Source organism: Xyrauchen texanus, chromosome 46 (genome assembly GCF_025860055.1).
Source record: "Xyrauchen texanus isolate HMW12.3.18 chromosome 46, RBS_HiC_50CHRs, whole genome shotgun sequence".
Classification (NCBI taxonomy): domain Eukaryota; kingdom Metazoa; phylum Chordata; class Actinopteri; order Cypriniformes; family Catostomidae; genus Xyrauchen; species Xyrauchen texanus.
Genome location: NC_068321.1, coordinates 13,954,022 through 13,976,875, shown reverse-complemented (window position 1 = coordinate 13,976,875; position 22,854 = coordinate 13,954,022). Strand labels below are relative to the sequence as shown.

General features: G+C 38.4%; 2 protein-coding genes across 2 annotated transcripts in view; one reads left to right on the top strand and one right to left on the bottom strand.

Moving 5' to 3' along the window:
- immp2l (inner mitochondrial membrane peptidase subunit 2) overlaps positions 1-22,854 on the bottom strand; it is a 116,345-nt gene that overhangs the window by 7,084 nt on the left and 86,407 nt on the right. Inside the window, exons 4-5 of the mRNA XM_052120236.1 lie at positions 1,928-1,993; positions 444-546 (exon numbers count right to left, since the gene is read on the bottom strand). Of these exons, the coding sequence (XP_051976196.1) occupies positions 444-546; positions 1,928-1,993 (169 nt within the window). The remainder of the gene's footprint in view (positions 1-443; positions 547-1,927; positions 1,994-22,854) is intronic.
- Positions 9,775-22,423, top strand: lrrn3a (leucine rich repeat neuronal 3a). Its single transcript, XM_052120235.1, has 2 exons — positions 9,775-10,010; positions 19,496-22,423. The coding sequence occupies exon 2, from the start codon at positions 19,849-19,851 to the stop codon at positions 21,928-21,930; it is 2,082 nt and encodes a 693-aa protein (XP_051976195.1). The 5' UTR covers positions 9,775-10,010; positions 19,496-19,848; the 3' UTR covers positions 21,931-22,423.

Sequence of the window (22,854 nt, the reverse complement as noted above, 5' to 3'; positions counted from 1 at the left end):
TAGTAGTTGGATTCTTACTGATTGTATGGGGTGGACAGGTGTCTTTATGCAGCTAACGACCTCAAACAGGTGCATCTAATTTAGGATAATAAATGGAGTGGAGGTGGACATTTTAAAGGCAGACTAAAAGGTCTTTGAGGGTCAGAATTCTAGCTTATAGACAGGTGTTCAAATACTTATTTGCAGCTGTATCATACAAATAAATAGTTAAAAAATCATACATTGTGATTTCTGGATTTTTTTTTTTAGATTATGTCTCTCACAATGGACATGCACCTACGATGACAATTTCAGACCCCTCCATGATTTCCAAGTGGGAGAACTTGCAAAATAACAGGGTGTTCAAATACTTATTTTCCTCACTGTACATATGGCAATGAGCAATGGTAATAGTGATGGCTAGTAGATGGCTAATTGTGGTGCCTATGTAATTATTTGATTACCGGTCCAAATGCGTTGCTGTCAAAACTGTGGCCATGATGATCCCCCTCAATCCACAGATGTCCATCTGGAACTCTTACATAACGGTTTTTATATCCCAGAGTCCTGATGAAGGAAATAAAATGATACAGTATGTTAACACAGTAATGCTTTCTGTTTACTCTTAATGCATCCACCAATGCTTAATTTGGCTCTTGGACCATTCTCTAAATATAAGATCAATTATTTATGTTGGCACAGTTACTGCAGTCTTTGTTTTATATTTAAGATGACTTTCTGACATGGAAATAGCTCATATCTGTTGCAGGTGATTCTGTGAGTATTCTTTCTTTTTTTTTTTATCTCCCAATTTGTAATGCCCAATTCCCAATGTGCTCTAAGTCCACGTTTTGTAACCACAACACTGTCTATACTATATGGCCCAAAGTATGTGGACACCCAAAACACGAAACTCACATGTGCATTCACAAGTTGATTCATAAGGGTCCAAGAGTTTTTTTAAGATGTTTCTATCTGCCAGAAAACCTCTAGCCCTTCATGAAAATTATCTCTAGAAGCCATCACACCAAGGATACCCTCAAAAGATCCCAAGATAACCTTGAGATGTAGTTGTTGGCCATGAATGGTTTGATGAGTAACATTAATGCTTAATGACACTTATGGCTTAATGGTGCTTTGTGCAATACATGCATTTAAAGAGGAATAAGACTGTAATAGCATGCATAATAAGCTCAAACAGATCCGTCTATGGGTTTGTCTGGTGCTACAGATGCCTGTTTAGTATGGGTAAATGCATTTAGGCAATATCATCACCATTATACTATAAGTTGTTACAACCCTGGATTGTCACAGTCTAAACAATCCAGGAACCAATTTAATACCATAATACCATTTAGATCAGTGGTTCTCAACTGGAATTCAGGACCCAAATTTGACATTGTACATCAAATGGCGACCCATTACCAAAATAACAAAAAAGTAAACAAACATTAATGAACCAAGAACTGAACATAGGCCTAAAAATATGCAATATTATTAATATGACAGGCTGAATAGGAAAACCAACAATTGTCTGGTTTGTATTTTCTGTTACATTGTAGGGTTTTGCTCATGGATTTCGAGGATGAGGGCATGTCAAGTAACACATAGTGGTATCTACTTTGTCTTCTAATAAGTATAATTTCACCAAATTATACAGTTTGACTGGACATACGGCCTTTGACATCAACGACGAAAGATATGGGAAGCATTTTCTCATTCCTTGTAAAAGTTAATAAGCCTATTTATTTTGGTACACTAACCATGCGTGATTATATGGTTAATTGCCTATTATTGTTTGCATTTACCAATCAGAACCGACCTGCAACTCATATTGGTCGAGACCTATCAGTTGAAAGCCACTGATCTAGGGCATAAAGTCTATAAACAATTTTACAGTTGGACATATAATTGTTTTTACCAGAATGACACAACTATAAAAACGTACTTGATGAAGTCACCTTCAACCCCGATGACTCGTTTGATGATCTTCTGCTGAGGGTTCTTTGGGCTCCTACAGAAGACACATGAGAACAGGTATGAGATGGCAGTGCTGGAACATTTGCATGCTGATGATAGAAATGCTCTAGGTTTATTTGAGGATGCTGCTGAGCTCAGTGGATTATGGTGCATTAGGTACTATTTTCTGAGAGCAGATGGGTCTTATCTGCTGGAGTCAAGAGAAAGCTCCATAAAATGTCAAAACTCTTGATTTAGTAGTGCAATATTACTATATATAATTTTAGTAGATTTCATTCTTAGCATAATCTGTTTTATGGACATTTCCTAAAATTATTAACATAGGTACGAAGACCACAGCAAAAAATTGAAGAAAATAATGCTTAAAGTGATGGTTAAAAATTCATCATTTACTCACCCTCATGCCATTCCAGATGTATATGACTTACTTTCCATACAATATAAGTGAATAGCGGCAAGACCTTTTAAGCTGCAAAAATGTAATAAAGGCAGCATAAAAGCAATCCATACGACTCCAGTGGTTTAATAGAAGTCTTCTGCACAGTGCAATCACTTTGGGTGAGAAACAGATCAATATTGAAATAATTATTTTACTATAATTCTCCAATTACAATTTCACTTTCAGAATGTGAACAAAGAAAGTGGAGATTTATAGTAACAAAGACTTAATTATTGATACAGTTTCTCACCCAAACCTATCATATCGCTTCTCAAGATAGACACATAAAACACTGATGAATTATGGATTACTTTTATGCTGCCTTTATGTTCTTTTTGAAGCTGAAAAGGTCTGGCCACCATTCACTTGCATTGAAAGGACCAACAGAGCTGAAATATTTTTCGAAAAATCTTTATTTGTTTTCAGCAGAAGAAAGTAAGTTGTACACATCTGGCATGAGAGTGAGTAATTGATGAGAGTTTTTAGTTTTTGTGGGGTGAACTATCCCTTTAAAGCTATCTATTTGAGCAGTATGTTTTCTTTTGCTTATAAAAATATGTATATTTAAGCAATATCACATGAGCAAGAGTACTGTTGAACTGAATATTAGCATGGTTGTTATTCAGCCATAGGCATGAGGCCGAGATTTGAGATTTTTTAATAACAAGAAGTTAATTTCAAGTAACTTACATTTTAGACACAATCTGGAAAGTTATTTTGTCTATTTTTGCTCCACTAATGAAAATTGTTTCAGACTGACTGCCTGTCTGGACGCCACGAACACAGACAAATGTAGTGATACAAATAGTGAAGCAATTTTCATGGGCAGTGGTGGCTCAGTGGTTGAGGCTTAGGGTTACTGACCAGAAGGTCGGGGGTTCAAGCCCCAGCACCACCAAGATGCCACTGTTGGGCCCTTGAGCAAGGCCCTTAACTCCAGGTTGCTCCGGGGGGATTGTCCCTGTAATAAGTGCACTGTAAGTCGCTTTGGATAAAAGCGTCTGCCAAATGCATAAGAATCCCAGTGATGATATATTAAATATCAGCACTCTCGTATTAGCACTTGCCCAATCAGGGAACTTGTGTTTTGTTTGTTGATTGTTTTTTAGATCAATTATATATAAGTCATTATTCACTGATAATCTTCATCTTCGCCGGAGCTTGTGTCCACATTTAAATAAAAAAAAAAAACGGTGTGTCGAAAAAGCTAGACTCAGCGTAACAACTGGAAAAGAACGCAGGCGCTTGTGGCACGAGATGTTAGAGATGTAGCACAACGGTCAAAAATGTCAATTTAGAATATTTTAAAATAGAAAAACAATTAAAAAACATAGCAGACAAATGCTAAAATGTGTTTGTTGTGAATGGTATTCCTATTCGATGTGAACAGCCCTTAGAAATAATTTTTCAGGTAGTCCTGGGGTAAAACTTTAACATTCTGTTACATAAGACTGTTTTTTGAACTGATTCCAGTCAAAGTGATCTTCCATTATGTCAGGTCAGGTTTCTGTAAGTGTTCCATCTGTACATTTCCACTCCAAGTGTCTCAATTGTGTTAGAAGTGTTTGGCATCTCATGCTGAATGCTCTTGCCAAAAGTCATTTTGCAGAGGGCAAGGCAAAATTAATCAAAATCTATTTTTATTTCTCAGGACAAACTGTTCCACCAATTTTGAATAGATCCCCCACAACATTACCTAAAATGACCCAGACTGTGATTTAGCAACCGTGTCTACTAGGACTTTGCAAACATCCATCGATGGAATTCTCATCTCATCCGTCCCCGAAACATTCTGCCACTGGTTGTCACTTGTCATGCTTTATGGAATTTCACGTCCGGTAATCTTTTCTGCTTGTTGCCTTTCCGCTAGAACAGTTTCTCAGCCACAACACGCCCTACAGGACTTCTTATAAGATGACTTCCCTCTGTTGAAGTGTGTACTTTGGCGCCAGATGACTCACAAATGCTGAGCAAGCACTTCACAGGAAATTGCCTAGTTTCTTCTGATTACTTTTTGGCAGTTTGAACATCACATCTTAAAATTCAGGTGCACTGAGGAGCCAAAACTGTGTGCCTGGAGCTAATACATCTTACATGATATTAATCAGAAATTTGCAATGCTATATAGTAAAAAACCAAAAAAAAAAAAAAAAAAACCTAAACGGTACACTTAAATGATGCGTGTAATTGTTTCTTTCTCTTAAGCCAGTTTAATGTACAGAGACAACTTTAATGTGTGTCATGTGTGCAAAAAGTGTGTAATTATTTGGATGAAGGGTGGAGTGTTTGAGAAATCTGTATGAAGTAGTCATTACTTTTGCAAATCCGTCTAGTGATGTATTGGCGCAGAAGTGAAATACCTCACATTTAAAGAAACGCAAAAGAAACACCCTTTTCAGTTAAGCAGTAGATTTTCTTTTGATATACATCACATCAAGCTCCCTGTCTAAAACCTATGCAGCGTTAAAGCATCAGACAATATTAGCGCAGTGTCCATCAGTCATACACACACACACACACACCTCCTCTGCAGCAGTCCTGATGCGCAGCCTGATTTGTGCTTTTCATTACTTTTACAGGCCAAGATATTGTTAGTGTTTATCTCAAGTGTTACATATAGCAATCTGGAACAATATATTCAGATTCGTCAAACAGAGTTTGCAGTGAATGGCTATTTATGCAAGAACATCAGTTGTGTAAGTGTTAAGCCTTACTTCACTTACAAAAAAATAAAATAATTGGTACATGTACTATGGTACTGCCATTTGTTTTTGTATTCTTGGACGTACACAAATAAACTGCAAAGTAAAATTTCAGTACCTTTGTACATATTAAATTATCACTATAGTACCACCACAGAGAAACCTGGTCTCACAGAATCACGTTACTACTCCTTCATTTTTCAAAATAATTTTTACATGGCTTCTGTACGTATCGCGGCGGTTTCCTGTTGAAATGAGCACTTCACACAAATAATGAGTAAAACAGCAGCTTGTAAATTCATAAACACTTATTTTTGCCTTGTTCCTCACACAATAATCTAGTTTCAATCCACTTTTCGCACTGGTTTGTTATCGTCAAAGTAAAATGCGTAATTTGTTTATTTTTTACAAAATTTGCCGTCTTCTGCCTGTCTCCATTCAAATGGTCTTCTATCGATAAAAATTGTGTGCGTGATGATGTCAAGCTTAAAACAATTTGTCGCATACGTTTTGGTTTAACAAAATAAAAATAAAATCTCAGAGAACCGCCTGAATAAAAAAAGGCTACACTTATTCATAAATATTGTTGTATGTGTTTATAATCTTATGCAAATGAAAAATTCTCCTACATTTTTAAACATGAATTCTGGTTCCTTTGGAACCTCCACGTCTGGCCCCTGGACGGGACGTGGAAGATCTAGCTGGTCTACCACCTACCGTTGAAGACACGATCAACCAAGCCAGAGCCCCTTCTACCAGGCATCTTTACGCCCTGAAGTGGCGCTTGTTCGCAAATTGGTGTTCTTCCCGGGCCGAAGACCCGCAGAGGTGTGCAGTTAGATCAGTGCTCTTATTTCTGCAAGAGAGGCTGGAGGGGAGGCTGTCCCCTTCCACCCTAAAGGTATATGTTGCTGCCATCGCAGCCCACCACGACACAGTAGATGGCAAGTCTATGGGTAAGCACGACATAATCATCAGGTTCCTAAGAGGCGTCCGGAGGTTGAATAGCCCTCCCGGCCAAGACTGTTCCCCTCCTGGGGTCTCTCGGTGGTCCTCGTGGGCCGCCAGAGACCTCCCTTCGAGCCGCTAGAATCAGTTGGACTCAGGGCCCTCTCTATTAAGACTGCCCTGCTGATCGCGCTCGCCTCCATCAAGAGGGTCGGGGACCTGCAAGCGTTCTCTGTTAGCAACACTTGCCTGGAGTTCAGTCCGGCAGACACATATGTGATCCTAAGACCGCGACCGAGCTACGTGCCCAAGGTTTCTACCACACCCTTTAGAGACCAGGTAGTGAACCTGCAAGCGCAGCCCCTTCGTTGCTGTGTCCGGTACGTGCTTTGCGTACCTATTTGGACCGCTCGCAGAGCTCTAGATGTTCTGAGCAGCTCTTTGTCTGCTTTGTCACATCGAGGTTTGCGGAAACATGGATTTAACGTAATCTACTAAAGACTAATCTACTAATTTCAGAGTAAATCAGAATAAAATCAAATGTAACAATTTATTTACCAGGTAAAATAATACATTCATCAATTCCAATTAGACGATAGCAAGTCAAATTTAAACATTTATAAAAACATAAGAAATAAGAACTGCACACCTGGTAGAGAGAAAACTACACACAGCAATTGTGTGGGATATCTGACAACAGACTTCATAATTCCTATGTAATCTCTCCTTAAATACCGATTCTATTGTTATTTCAGATGTGTGTGTGTGTTTGATGTTATTCAGGATCTGGCTTACAATTTAGGGGTTTGAAGGTAGACCTTTGAAACTTGAATAGGATGTTTGATGTTTACAAAGAATGCACCTAATATGCATACAGCATCTGGTCCCTGTGAGCGATCTGGGAGAGGCATGTCCCTGATAGAATGCAGTATTTTACTACGCTATTATATATTACTTGTGATTTGACTTTGCTGAAAGGGAATGAGATCATTTTACCAGTTGCACTGAGACCTCTTGAGTGATACCAAACATGTATGATCAGAAAACCTCTGACATTACAGAACAGGATAAGTCATAACTTAATTTTGGTGACCCAAAAGTGACCTGAGGTGAGAGAGGGGGCAGATGTGTGTGAGATTTGCATTTTATGGTCCTTAATCAGTAGGGTTGAGTAACGTTGGCTCTAACAGAGCCTTTTGGGTGTAGACATCCTGGTGACAGCCTTAGAGTTTTGTGCACAGTAATATGTTTTTTGTATTGTGGGCGAATTCCATGACTGCATCTATTATTTTGAATGGTGTGGAAAAGAAGCTTAAAGAAATAAACGGATGGCTACCACGATTAAATTAATCACAAAGAGTGGCCATTCATTTGTTCTCCTTGCGATACTGCAAACGCATCTGTGTCATGACATTTCCAGGAGTGCCAACACAAATATCTCGTGTCATGAACCTGTCATCGATAAGTGCATGATACAAGATATTTGTGTTGGCACTCCTGGAAGTGTCATGATGCAGATGCGTTTGCAGCATCGCATCTGTGCAGGTATGCCTTTAAGAACAATCCATAACAGAGAGAGTAATGCTTCAAGTACAATAAATTGGCTTTCAAGGATGTCTACCTTGTTGTCATGATTTACACAGGCTAACGATTGGGGTAAATTGTCATGTGACCCTTTTGCGTAAATGGCAATAACTGGCAAAAGTTTTTCGTGACATTTGAAGTATCGACAGAGTTTATGCGCTAGAGTTAAAAGGAAAATTATTATATCAACATTTGTAAAATTTTTGTGATAAACTGTGTTTCCATCAGCTATATCGGTAAAATGTTTGATGAGCTACACTTTTTGTCGCAAAAAACCCTTGGAGGAAACCTAGTTAAAGCTATCTTATGATATCAAAACAACTTTAACTATAGCACATGACTTTTAAGCTGATACATTATTGTTTGCATAACTAGTACATAACCAACACATAACCAACTACATTTACAAGTTTATTCTTTCTCCCCAATTTGGAATGCCCAATTCCCAATGCTCTCTAAGTCCTTGTGGTGGAGTAGTGACAAGCCTCAATCTGTGTGGCGGAGGACGAATCTCAGTTGCCTCTGTGTCTGAGATTATCAATCCGCACATCTTATCACGTGGCTTGTTGAGCATGTTAACACCGAGACATAGCGCGTGTGGAGGCTTCATGCCACTCTCCGCGGCATCCATGCACAACTCACCACGCGCCCCATTGAGAGCAAATCACATTATAGGGACCACGAGGAGGTTACCCCATGTGACTCTACCATCCCTAGCAACTGGGCCAATTTGGTTGCTTAGGAAACCTGGCCGGAGTCACTCAGCACACTCTGGATTCACATTCACGACTCCAGAGGTGGTAGTTACTCGCTGAGTTATTCAGGCCCCCAACTCAATAGATTATTAACCTTAAAGACTTCATCTGTTTTTAATTTCATATTTAATTTTTATGACTATCAGCTAAGTTTAGGTTTAGGGTAGGAAGGTAGGTTTTGTTGATTTAAAACTCAATAGATTATTAACCTTAAAGATCTCATCTGTGTTTTATGTCACATTTTCTTTTTATGACACTATCGGTTAAGTTTTGTTTAGGGTAGGGAGGTAGATTTTGTTGATTTAGAACTCGATAGATAATTAAAGCTAAGGTTTGTTTGTCGATTTCTGAACAAAGTGATAGCCCTGCCCCCAACTGACACTGTTGGTTGAGTAACGTTGTTGGGGCTGATCTAAGTGGGTTATTCAAAACAAATACCGGTAGAGCAATTTTCATAGTGCCACAGCAAGAGAGTGTTTACAATCTTTGAGAAAATTAATCTATCAATTGTCTCACATATTAAGCTGGTGAAGGTAACACAGAAAACCTGACATACTTCTGCTTTAACCTTAAAAACCTCATCTGTTTGGGAGAATATTTAACTCTCTTTTAGCGCCACACAGTGGACATTTCACCTCGGAACTGCCGCGATACGTGAAATGAATCATGTTGCCAGTCAAGTCGTGAGATTAGGCTGACTTTTTTTGAAGGGGTTATCTGGGACTTATGGGTTAAATGGACTGACTCTTGCTGTTTTGGTCAAAAAGGAAACTTTAGATAGTGACAGAGAATGTATACTGAAGTAAACACAAGTAACATTATGTATAATGGAATAAGATATCGTGACATCTTATTGTAGTACTATAGGTTAAATATATTTGGCCATGCAAAAAGTTTTGGCCAAACTAGAAAAAACAAAAAACTATTTAAAAATAATGCCTCACTAAAAGGTTTCAAAAACATTCATCATTCGGTACAAGTATGCCTCTAGTCTGCTTCATCTAAATATTCAACAGTGCCTTGATAACTCCATCTTTATCAGAGACATGTCCTTACGCAATGCACCGAAACTACAAATAGAGATTATGGCAACAAGGCAAAGATTGAGCGAGAGAGATGTGTGTGTGTGGGGAGGAGAGAGTGGAAGTATAAAAATAAAGAGGGGGGACACTAAAAGGGGAGGGATACAGTAGCCCTGCCCCTCATTCCTCCCCCTTTTAGCTCAAAAATGCACGAGGGAGCTCTCTGACAGCTGACAGCCCTGCTCACCCAATCAGCTTGCAGCAAACGTGTGAACGATGGGCAGCAATTTGCCTGTCCCCAGGGAGACTGGGTGGAGTGTGTGCGCACCAGCATGTGTGCATCATTAGAAGCACAGCACAGACAGTGGTGTGTCAGTGCTGGATGGGATACATTCTTCTCTCCTAAGTCTGCAGTGCTTTCAGGATCTCTTCCAGTAGAACATGTTAGAACTGCATGAAGAGAATTACACCAATCACTCTCTTTCTGTTCAATAAATCTGACTTGGATCTAAATCTAGATAATTACAAGAGCTTGAATACAGCTTGCAATTGAGGAAAGGAATACATTATGTGTTTCAAACAAGGAGGATCATTCTCTCCGGTAAGCGCTGCTCTCTCTCTAAAATGACTCATGTGCTATCTGTGTGATGGGGTATTTTAATAGCGTGGCAATGCAGAGGTCTCTTAGGTGAGCTTATGCTTTCTCTTAAGATGCTGTTAAGAAATAAAGAGTATTGCTTTTAAATGTAATCTCTTTTTTTACTATGCTATTCTATTTGATTAGAAAGTGCTGCAGATCTGTGTTTAAGAAATGCCGTAATGTAGCGCAGTGACTCTACAGGTATCAGGGGGAAGGAATGATAACTGTGAATTCAATAATTTTATGGGGATAATCAGGGTAAATTATTGATTAAGGCTAGCCAAGTTACTGCAAGGGATTTTGGAGGCAAATATATAACTGCGAGAGCAAAGCTGATCACCATTAAAAGCTGATCACCATTGCAGAAGCTTAACAGGGATTGCAATTATGGCCAGTCTTAGTTAAATCCAAGTGTGGCACCCTTATTCTTTAACGAATTTAAGAATACACATATTAATATATTTGAGTAAACTGCTAAATTTAGGATAGTTCAACCAAAATAAAAAATAAAATAACTCTTCTGTGCAAGCTCAAAAGGAGATGTTATGTAGAATGTAAGGGACGGATAATCTCAGTCCCCGTTCACTTTTATTGTATATGAAAAAAGCACCATTGACATTCTTCACAAATTCTCCTGTTCTGTACCGGAGAAAAAAAATTCATTACACATTTGAAGTCAAATGAGGGTGAGTAAAAGATTACAGAATATTCATTTTGGGTGAACTATCCCTTTAAAAGGCTTAATAAAATGTAGACATTTGATGAATTTTTCATAAATCACAGAAAACTGAGGATTCAGGCAGCAACTATCACCAAAACGACATGCATTCAAACAACAATCTTGAAGGAGCTCACAAGAATGCTTCCTAAACTTTATATTACTGCTAAAATGACTCTTTAGGATGATTTCTGGTACATAAACAGCATTTGTGTAGTTTGTGCTTTATCAGCCCTGCTATCATAATGGTCACATGCATTCTGCTTTGACTGTATATAACAATGTTTGTCACTGTAGATGTCAAACTCTACAGTGAATATTTGAAACACCATTTTGGAGGGGACCTCGGGCCGTACTACACAAACACTTCCACTCCATAATCCTATTTTATCCATTTAGCCATGTCAATTTCAGATTGGATCTCATTTAGAACACTGAGATTATTAAATCTTAGTTTAAGATTGGAAGTTTCATTAATACAGCTGCTAACCCTGCAACCTAAAACAAAAAGCAATAAAATAAATCTTATTCTACAAACTGAATGAAATGTCATCTTCCTTCCCAGCAAACTATATTATTTAGGATAGTCAGAAATAATGTGATGCAGTATCAAAACCAAAACTGGCCATTTTTGTGCTACAGTAAGTAATGCAACTGTTTGATTAAGGACGTTATGTCATTTTGGTATACAATACTTTGACATCCTATAATAGTATGTTAACTCTAATTTAAATGCATTTGCCCTATTGCAGTACAAATTATTTTGCACAATTAAAGGGATAGCCCCCCGTCATCATTAACTCATCCATATGTTGTTCCAAACCTGTACGACTTACTTTCTTCCATGGAACACAAAAGGAGTCCCAGTCACAATTTACTGAAATCGCATCTTTTTGCCATACAGTGAGAGTGAATGGTGGGGTTGCCTGCCAGTCCCTAACATTCTGCATAACATCTCCTTTTGTGTTCCACAGAAGAAATCAAAAGGATCATAAGGGTGCGACCTAAGGATAAATAAATGGTGACAGAATTGACATTTTTTGGGTGAACGAACCCTTTCAAGTACTATATGCATTCACAAAGATTTCATTTTGGTTTCGGAATCAAAGCTACTTTATATGTTTAGCCGAAGATGCAGTAAAGATTTATGGAAGAGTCTTTTGCCAGCTGCAATGTGGAGCATATTTTTTTATCTGTTTTCCACCAAGTCCTTAGAATAAAATGTGATTCATCTTAAGATAATATATTCATCAATTGCCATAAAAATAACGGAAACAAGAGAAGGTAAGTCAAATCAGGTAAAAGGATGTATAATGGACATATATTTGTTATAGATTTATGTACAGTATGAATAATGTGTGGGTGGAAAAAAGAGATGAGAGAGGTAAAAATCAATAGGGACAATGGGGAAAAATGATAACATGTCTTAAGACAGGGCTGCAGAATATGCAACAGAAGTAGCTGATATATCTATTGGGCTTCTGTCAGCAGCACTGAAACGTAATTAATTTTTTTCGTGCAGTGTGTTCGGCGGCAGTGCGGAGCAGGTGAGAGCTGGAGGACTATATAACACACACTCTGCTGGCGCCCATGTCAGCCTTTGTGATAGAAAACAATACTAATAAATTACAACATGGTGGGAATTACATCAGCTTTGTCACACACAGTCATGCTGGGCTTATAACATAAGTATTATAAATCAAGCTTAAAACATACTGTATGTAATAAACATATTGTAAACTATGCAAATAGAATAGAACAGAACATAATAGAATATAATTGAAAATAATTAAATAGAACAGAGTCAAAGAGAACAGAGCACAATAGAACAAAATGAGCAGAACAGAATAGAATCAAACAATAAATAGACTAAATTGAATGGTTTAGAACAGAACGGAATAGAATCGACTAAAACTGAACAAAATGGACAGAACCGAACATTATAGAATTGAATATAACAGAAAAAACAACAACAGAACAAACTGAGCAGGACAGAACAGAACAGGACAAAATAGAACAGTTTAGTATAGAATGGAACAAAATGAACAGAATAGAACAAGAAAGAATAAAACCATTTAGAAAAAAATAGAACAGAATAGAACAGAATAAAATAGGACAGAACAGAACAGAAAAGAATAGAATTTAGTACAAATTTGGAATATATAACAAAATTATCAAAACAGAAAATAGAATAGAACTGAAGAGGAGAGAATAGAATATTATATACTAGAATTTAGTTGAACAGAAAAAATAACAAAACAAAATGAGCAGAACAGAATAGAACAGGATAGAATATATTTTTAGAATAGAACAGAACAGCATAAAATAGAATAGAACACAATAAAATAGAATAGGAGAGAAGAGAATAAAATAGGACTAAACAGAACAGTAGAGAACAGAATATAAGTATAGAAGAATTGTATAGAACTGGAAAAACCCAACAAAACTAAATAAGAACAGAAAAGAATAGAACAGAAAAGAATGGAAATCTAACAAAGTATCTTAAATATATTTTCTAAATATCATACAGGTATTTCTACAGTGATTACTAGTTGGACAAGTGCAGTATAATACTGGAAAAGTCGAATTCAAAGACTGTAAGAAGATATTAATAAATCATCTAGAAAAATCTGTAAATTGATCAAAGAAATCAAAGCTGAAGGGAACATTAAAGACAGTCGACATAGCTAATATTTTAGCTATTACAGCAAAATAAAAGTGGACCTCAAACCGTGCAGGTGCTTTCAACTGAACGCAAATGGTCAAGGACTAAAAGTATAATCCATTAACTTCACCATTTTAGCCTGGCACTCGAGCGTCTGCTGGTGTGTTTTTAAGAGTTCTGCCCACGGCACACATTTTAGCTCTTGCTTTCACTCAACTTGTGGTATGAAACCATACCAGAGCACCGCTCTGATCCACTCCTCCCAAAATAAAAAACAGAGGTGAAGGTGTTTCACATTTTGTGCAATGCCATCATAATGTGACAAGGTGTCAATTCAAATTCGTGATGGCCCCCTGCACACGCTTCACTACACACGCGCTGCACTGCTGCCAAGGTACGGCGAGATTTCTGCTCATTCTAGCCTTGTGAATAAAACATTGCTTAGCAGTGCCACTTTATTTGGTGTCTGTTGTATTAGACAAGTGGATGGAATCAAGTGTGTGTGTGTGTGTGTGTGTGTGTGTGTGTTTTATTTTCATGTGTACTTTCCTCTAAATCAGGCAAACCATAAATATTTCAGGTAAAGTGGTTGGAATTTGCTGGACTTTAGGAGAGGACTGGTCGTCAACAAAAATCTGTGATTGACAGGAACTCCTTTTGTTGTTGTTCATACAAAAACAGTGATGTCCTCTTCAAATACTCCCTTAGGGCCAAAGTATACTTGGTAGATAACAAGTATACAAAAACAGCATATAAAAATGTACATGTTATCAACTTTTTTCTTTATTGCAATGTGACTGGTTATGACACCATGTAAAAATGAACTCTCTTTATGGATTGTTTTTTAGCAAAATTTCCCTTCCACTACTTTATATCACAAACCATAAATTAAAGGAACAGTTCAGCCAAAAACGTAAGTTCTGTCATCATCTACTGACTCTAATGTCCCTCTAAATCCTTATGATTTTATTTCTTCTGTGGGACAACAACAACAACAACAAAAAAAAACAACAACAACAACATGAGGGTGATGACAGAATTTTCACTTTACTTCATGATAAAAGTGTGTCATAATACAACTTTAATTTATATTTTGTCAAACTACTGTGCATATGCTTGAGCACAAGCCTTTGGAAATTATGCAGTTGATAACTCATGGTAAAATGATGCAAGTTAACTGGGCAAAAACAGGTTGCCCTTTTCACCTACCCCAGCATGTATTTATAGAAGCACTCTGCATAATTAAGTGCTGCGTTCCACCAATCTATTACATTTACAACGTTTATGGAGAGATTCACCCCACCACTCAAAACCCTATTTAAAATAATGAAGTGAGCACAACACTCATGAAGCATACCAGAGGACTCTCTCAATCATACTCTCTCAGTTAAAAAGGACATACATGAACAAATCAAATTAGTGTATGTGGGCATCTATAGAGCAAAGCTCTCACCAGAAAATAGCCAGAAATGGGAGAGATGGAGACAGCAAGTAAGATGTGTGTATGTGTGTGTGTGTGTGTGTGTGTGTGTGTGTGTGTTTCACTACTTGTTCACACTAATGTTCCATTCAGAGCATTTGTGACACACTTGTCATAGCAACAAAGAGTTGGTTAATACGTGTTTTCTAAAGATAATAGCAGTTTGTCATCAGTTAAAGAAATATTCTGGGTTGAAAACAAGTTAAGCTCGACAGCATTTGTGGTATAATACTGATTACTAAAAAAAAAATGTAACTTTCAGAAAATAAAAAATAAAATCTGAGTTCCAGTGAGGCATTACAATGAAGTAAATGGGGCCAATCTACAAAATATTAAAATGATCACGGTTTCAAAAGTATAGCCACAAGACTTAAACAATATGTGTGTTAACATGATTTTAGTGTGAAATAGCTACCGGTAACTAACCTTTTCTGTGTAAAGTTCAATCCAATTTTACAACTTTGTTGCCATGATGACATACTGTAATGCTGTAAAACCTTAAGACCCTCAAACGATCGTAAAAACAAGGATTTAAACAACTTAAATAATATACAAGTTGTAATAGAAGAAATAATGAGAGTTTATAAAATTTAAGCTTCACATTTCTGTCGATTGATGTTAACTTGTATTGAACCTGAATATTGTCATCATTTACTCACCCTTATGTTCTTCCAAACCCACATGATATATATCAATTACATCTGTAGTTACACTTTTTACCTTACCCCTACATTTTGGTCTATTTCTCATACAAAGCTACTGTATGGCTTCATACAGTAAGAGTCATATGAAGTACTTTTCGAATTTAAAATTCAATGTTTTTGTCATTTTGGTGCTCAACAACCCCAGTCCCCATTCACTTTCAGTAGATGAAAAACAGAGGCAAGTACATTCTTCAACATTTCTCCTTTTGTGTTACAGGTATGAAATGATGAGAGTTTTCATTTTTGAGTGAACTAACTACAGCATTAATCAGCTTCAGAAATAAGCTGACAACATCATAATTTCTACAGTCAGTGGGATGAATATTGATATTTGCACAATCCTGGCAAAAAGCGGGATACAGGACCAAACAGATGGCTATGCAAGAAAAAAAGGGAAAAAAAAAAGTTGACTCGCTGCCATAGTCGGACTAACATAAGCACACTGTCCTACAGGGGTTCTTTGCAAATCTGCTCCTATAGTGATACTGACAGCTTAATCTAGCATTGCCAGGAGGCACCGAGCTTTCTGTCCCCAAGGCTGTGAATGAATCATAATTTCAAAATGTAAACTATCATCTTACAAGGACGAACCCATTAAATGTGAAATAAAACTAAATATTATCAAAATGTGCTGGTTTTATAATAGAATCTTGAGCTACAATGCTAGTTTAGTGCATTTTTAAGAGGTTGCTTAAGTTTTTTGTGCAGTCCAGTACCGCCGCTCCCAATAAGCAGACTACGCAGTCTGCGTAGGCACCAACTTCCTAGGAGGGCACCATCTTACCCTAAGATGGCACCAGAAAGTCCACCGGCTGCCCTTACTCACACATTATATGTTATTTCAAGGACCCGAAAGCAGTTACGGAACACAGATGATCGCTTTGCACTCATATCACGCAAACCCCCACCCCACGTCCACCTGGAACTCTGCGTAGGGCATCGATTTGGCCAGCGGCGGCCCTGGTGCTGTCACTTACTAGCAAAAAAGCCCACCCTTGAGTCTCTGTGATATTCTGGTCCCAAGATATGTCTTGGGTCCCTCCTTCAATTTAAGCCTATGGGTTTTTTCACCTGTTTTCTCATCAGATAGACAAAAAAGTTTAATTGCTTAAAAAATGTCAACACCTCTCCTTAACAAGTCACATTATTTAAGGTTTCACTCACGTGACAACTACGGTGCAGGACAACTTATGCACTGAAGCTGCTATGGGTGTTGCACCAGTTATTCTACAATTCCTCCTGTGCTTTGTACGCCTGATTAGCCATCACTATATAAAAGGTTAGAGAGCATCCGACTGCTGTGGGATAACAAGTATTTATGCCACCACAATTGCTCAAGCAAACATTTTATGCACAAAGAGCTGCTCACTGTGTAATACACTTCAAATAGAATTTTAGTCAACCATACAAAAGATGCAAAACAAAGAGGCTGAGTTCACAGACACATTTTTAAATGTCTTAATTAACTTAGTGCGCCCACTGGCAGCTGCCATTGTGAGACAAAATACAGTGGTTATTGCCAAACCCTTTGGGATGGCACTTTACTTTGGAATAATTATCCCTCTGTGTATTCAGCCAGCTTTAATGTCTATTTATGTGACAATAAAAACCAATGTTAGCAATGCCCTTGGTATGCTTGGATAACACATTCAAAAGAAATGGAAAACCCATATTAAATGTGTTATGTATGACAAGAATTACAGTTCTTATATTGAATTCTGTGTAAATGTGCTTAAAATTAATTATTATATTTGCAATGCATCATATCAGGGGAATGAAAACATGTTACAATAGAATTAAGTTACTGGCTACTCAGTTAACATTTAAGCATTTGGCAGATGCAACTTGAATGCAACTTACAGTGCATTCAAGGTATACATACTTTTTGTGTTCTCTGGGAATCAAACCCATGACCTTTTCATTGCTAGTGCCATGCTCTACCAGTTGAGCTACAGGAACACTATTAAACCACATAATCTCACAATTACAGAATGATATACAGGTGAAACTCGAAAAATTTGAATATCGTGCAAAAGTTCATTAATTTCAGTAATTCAACTTAAAAGGTGAAACTAATATATTATATAGACTCATTACAAGCAAAGTAAGATATTTCAAGCCTTTACTTGATATAATTTTGATGATTATGGCTTACAGCTTATGAAAACCCCAAATTCAGAATCTCAGAAAATTAGAATATTGTGAAAAGGTTCAGTATTGTAGGCTCAAAGTGTCACACTCTAATCAGCTAAACACCTGCAAAGGGTTCCTGAGCCTTTAAATGGTCTCTCAGTTGTGCAGAAAACCATCACTGACACCCTCCACAAGGAGGGAAAGCCTCAAAAAGGTAATTGCAAAAGAAGTTGGATGTTCTCAAAGTGCTGTATCAAAGCACATTAATAGAAAGTTAAGTGGAAGGGAAAAGTGTGGAAGAAAAAGGTGCACAAGCAGCAGGGATGACCGTAGCCTGGAGAGGATTGTCAGGAAAAGGCTGGAGTTACTGCATCAAGAGCCACCACACACAGACGGGTCCTGGACATGGGCTTCAAATGTCGTATTCCTCTTGTCAAGCTGCTCCTGAACAACAAACAACGTCAGAAGTGTCTTACCTGGGCTAAAGAAAAAAAGAACTGGTCTGTTGCTCAGTGGTCCAAAGTCCTCTTTTCTGATGAGAGCAAATTTTGCATCTCATTTGGAAACCAAGGTCCCAGAGTCTGGAGGAAGAATGGAGAGGCACACAATCCAAGATGCTTGAAGTCCAGTGTGAAGTTTCCACAGTCTGTGTTGGTTTGGGGAGCCATGTCATCGGCTGGTGTTGGTCCACTGTGCTTTATTAAGTCCAGAGTCAACGCAGCCGTCTACCGGGACATTTTAGAGCACTTCATGCTTCCTTCAGCAGACAAGTTTTATGGAGATGCCGTCTTCATTTTCACATGACTTCAGGACTTGGCACCTGCCCACACTGCCAAAAGTACCAAAACCTGGTTCAATGACCATGGTATTACTGTGCTTGATTGGCCAGCAAACTCGCCTGACCTGAACCCCATAGAGAATCTATGGGGCATTGCCAAGAGAAAGATGAGAGACATGAGACCTAACAATGCAGAAGAGCTGAAGGCCGCTATTGAAGCATCTTGGTCTTCCATAACACCTCAGCAGTGCCACAGGCTGATAGCATCCATGCCACGCCGCATTGAGGCAGTAATTAATGCAAAAGGGGCCCAAACCAAGTACTGAGTACATATGCATGATTATACTTTTCAGAGGGCCGACATTTCTGTATTTAAAATCCTTTTTTTTTATTGATTTCATGTAATATCCTAATTCTGAATTTGGGGTTTTCATAAGCTGTAAGCCATAATCATCAAAATTATATCAAATAAAGGCTTGAAATATCTTACTTTGCTTGTAATGAGTCTATATAATATATTAGTTTCACCTTTTAAGTTGAATTACTGAAATTAATGAACTTTTGCACGATATTCTAATTTTTCGAGTTTCACCTGTATAGCTGGACTCAACTCAAACAGCATACTGATGCGCAATATACATGCAAGGAGCCACATTGCGTAAAAAATACACTTCTGTCAAGAAGTGTAAACTTTCATAACACCTGCCCTCTTACACATAAAATACTCTGGACATTTTAATATATTGCAAGAGCGGTCGCAATGGTCACATGATATATGCGTGAATGGTGAGCATATGACTTCAAACCGGCAATAATGTATTATTTTATGGCACAAAAAAGAAATAATACCTTCATTCAGAGCACCTAAATATACAGTATATTCATATTCCTAAATGCCAATATGGCTCATCTTGACGCTAATATGACACTGTATTCATTACCTCTCACTTGTCTCTTATTCTCTGCAGATGGGAAGTGATGAGTGTGACTGATTGAACATAATAACGATGGCAGACAATTGGTCCATCACCCACAGAAACCTGAGGAGCTCACCCTGCAAATTTCCACTGTCCCAGCTTCCATTTCCCTAAGGGTACCCTGACCTTCACATATGCAGCCTGCATGACAACCCCACACAGGGTAAATTAAAAGGTTGCTACTCTCTGCCAAGGACAATAGGCGAAGTTGTTGCTTTGGGAGACTTGACATCAGCAGAAATACACCCTTTTGCCATAACAAATGATTCCGTGTTTGTGAATTTAACACCTCTAACGCCAGACCCCATAAGGACCAATTACTAGCCGAAGAGAGCAAGACCAAGATGAAAGACTTGCTGTTTACAGTTTGCTTGCTCGCAGGACTTGCACTGACAAACTCAGTTCAGACCTCCGAGTGGAGGGTTGTCTGCCTCAAGCTGTGCAAATGTGAAGTCCGACCCTGGTTTTCTCCCTCATCCATGTATAACGAGGCTCCGACTGTGGACTGCAATGATCTAGGACTTCTGTCTCTGCCGGAGAGGTTGCCCTCAGACACGCAAGTACTTCTATTTCAGGCCAACAACATTGCAAAGATCGGCAGTCCCTTGGATTACTTGGTAAACCTAACAGAGGTAGACCTATCTCAAAACAATATATCTTCGTTGAGTGACATCTATCTAGGTCACCTTCCACAACTTCTGTCTTTGCACCTAGAGGAGAACTGGCAAAACAGCCTTTTCGATAATAGCCTTGCACACTTTCCAAACCTTCAGGAGCTCTACATTAACCATAACCTGCTCTCCTTGATCAGTGCAGAGGCTTTTAAAGGGCTTAACAAGCTTCTGAGGCTCCACCTTAATTCAAACAAACTGAGAGCCATAAGAACAGAGTGGTTCCGTGATCTTTCCCAGTTAGAAATATTGATGATAGGGGAGAATCCAATTGCCAGAATACAAGACTTGAATTTCAAGCCCCTTATCAGTCTCCGTAGTCTTGTGTTGACTAGAATGAACCTCACAGAAATCCCCGACAGTGCCCTCGTTGGCCTTGATAAGCTGGAGAGTATATCGTTCTACGATAACATGTTCCCGAAAGTACCTCAAGCTGCTATTAGACAAGTGCGGAACCTCAAGTTTCTGGATCTTAACAAGAATCCCATTGAAAGGATCCAAAGAGGGGACTTTGTGGACATGATCCATCTAAAAGAACTAGGCATTAACAGCATGCCAGAGTTAGTTTCGATAGACAGCTTCGCCGTTCATAACCTTCCAGAATTGACCAAAATTGAAGCGACAAACAATCCCAGACTTTCCTACATCCATCCGTATGCTTTCTCTAAACTTCCCAGACTTGAGTCCCTAATGCTCAACAGCAATGCACTCAGGGCCCTTCATCACATCACGGTGGAGTCCCTGCCTAACCTGCAGCAAGTGAGCATGCACTCCAACCCCATTTACTGTGACTGTGTCATCCGCTGGATCAATATGAACAAGACCAAGGTCCGCTTTATTGAGCCGGATGCACTTTTTTGTTCAGGGCCCATAGAGTTTCAAGGTCGTCTTGTCAGGCATGTACACTTCCGTGAGATGGCGGATATCTGTCTGCCACTGATTTCACCAGAGAGCCTTCCCGATCAGGTCAACACGGATAGCGGTCGTTTGGTATCAATGCACTGCAGGGCGTTTGCGGATCCTGAGCCTGAAATCTATTGGGTCACACCCTCGGGAGAGAAGATCTTACCACAAATGGTTTCCAACAAGTATTACCTGCACCCAGAAGGGACGTTTGAGATTTATGACATCTCAGAGAAGGAGGCTGGGCAGTATACCTGTGTGGCTCAAAATCTCATTGGCTCAGACATGAGGTCGGTCTCAGTCATAGTAAAAGGGTACTATCCGGTGCTAATAAATGAATCTCTACATGTACAAGTGAAAGGGACTGAGCCACATTCTGTTAAGATTTCTTGGGTACCACCCAAGGGAAGCCTTGTGTCAAAAATTAAGTGGTCAACCATGTCAAACCGTCTGACCTTGCAGTTCACAGCCCATGTGTTGTCTGATGTAAATACCTTCAACCTGACACAACTCCATCCACTGACGCAGTACGAGGTATGTGTGGAAATGACAGACCTGAAAAGCAGATATTTGAAAAAATGCTTGAACGTCAGCACCACAGATGACTCTGTTTCACAAGGAAAAACTGACAATAAAATGTATGTTTTAATCACCATCACAGCACTGCTTCTAATTGTATCTGCAGTGGTCTGTTCATTCATCTACACGTCACGGAGGAGTGATCACATGTACAGGAAATTAAGAAATAAGCAGTCTGAGATACTGCCTTCTCACATTAAGCTGATGTGGGGGTCGAGAGTTAAAGCCAATGATTCAGCCAATGAAACAGACTTGACAAAAGACTCCATTTGAGAATGCAAAGGTTTGCGATGGACACATGACTGTGACTAATACCTCTTTCAATCTGATCCTGACTCACCCAGCTGGATCATTATGAAATGGATTCAGTATGGTTTGTGGTCCGAAACATTTCCTGTTAAATCTGACATTGATTGCCAAAAGCCGCTAATTGTTTAAATGTCACACTTCACTGGGGAGCATGAGGAGAAATGCTATTTCATGCAGGATCAAAGAACAGCACATGAAAGTTGGTCCCTGACTGTTTACACAGAGTGCAAAGCCTCAGTGGCTAAGTCTTTTTTATTGTGGGCTTGTAGCAACACTACGTGTGCTGTGTCATAGGTAAAATAAACAATGTCAAGTTTTTGATGGACTACGCTTTGTAGAATAGATCATTACAGTACACATGTACAACGCTTTGTGATAAAATACATTTATACATAAAATGACAACTTGTTTTTATTACAAGTGTTTAACACTTTACAATGCCTTCATGTGGCTAATTACCCTGTCAGCTTAATGTCTAAATTAACAAGTGACTAGTTTATGTAAAAATAATAAATATACAGAGGAAAGATATCAAGAAAGTAGCTTTATAATCAGAAAAACAATGAATTAATAGGAAATGTTTAAACAAAATCAATTCAGGCACAGATACAGTCTTCAGAATTTGGGTAACATATCTGACTGTTTGAAATTTTAGTGGAGCTTGATATATAATATGTATAATGAAAGATCACAATAGAAAACTTACTATTAAAGTTGAACTGTTGTCAGTCAGTTAAACTAGGAGTGGGTAAAAATACTGATTTCCAGATACATCGCGATCATCATTTGAACGATGGGAGGAAATCAACTGCATTTGCATCCAAATTTCGAGCTTTGCGACTAAAATTGTATATATTTGGCAACTGGCTGATAAATGTTTAGATTACA

Bases quoted from the DNA above. Each gene is read 5' to 3' on its own strand.
- lrrn3a (XM_052120235.1), top strand. From the start codon at position 19,849: ATGAAAGACTTGCTGTTTACAGTTTGCTTGCTCGCAGGACTTGCACTG.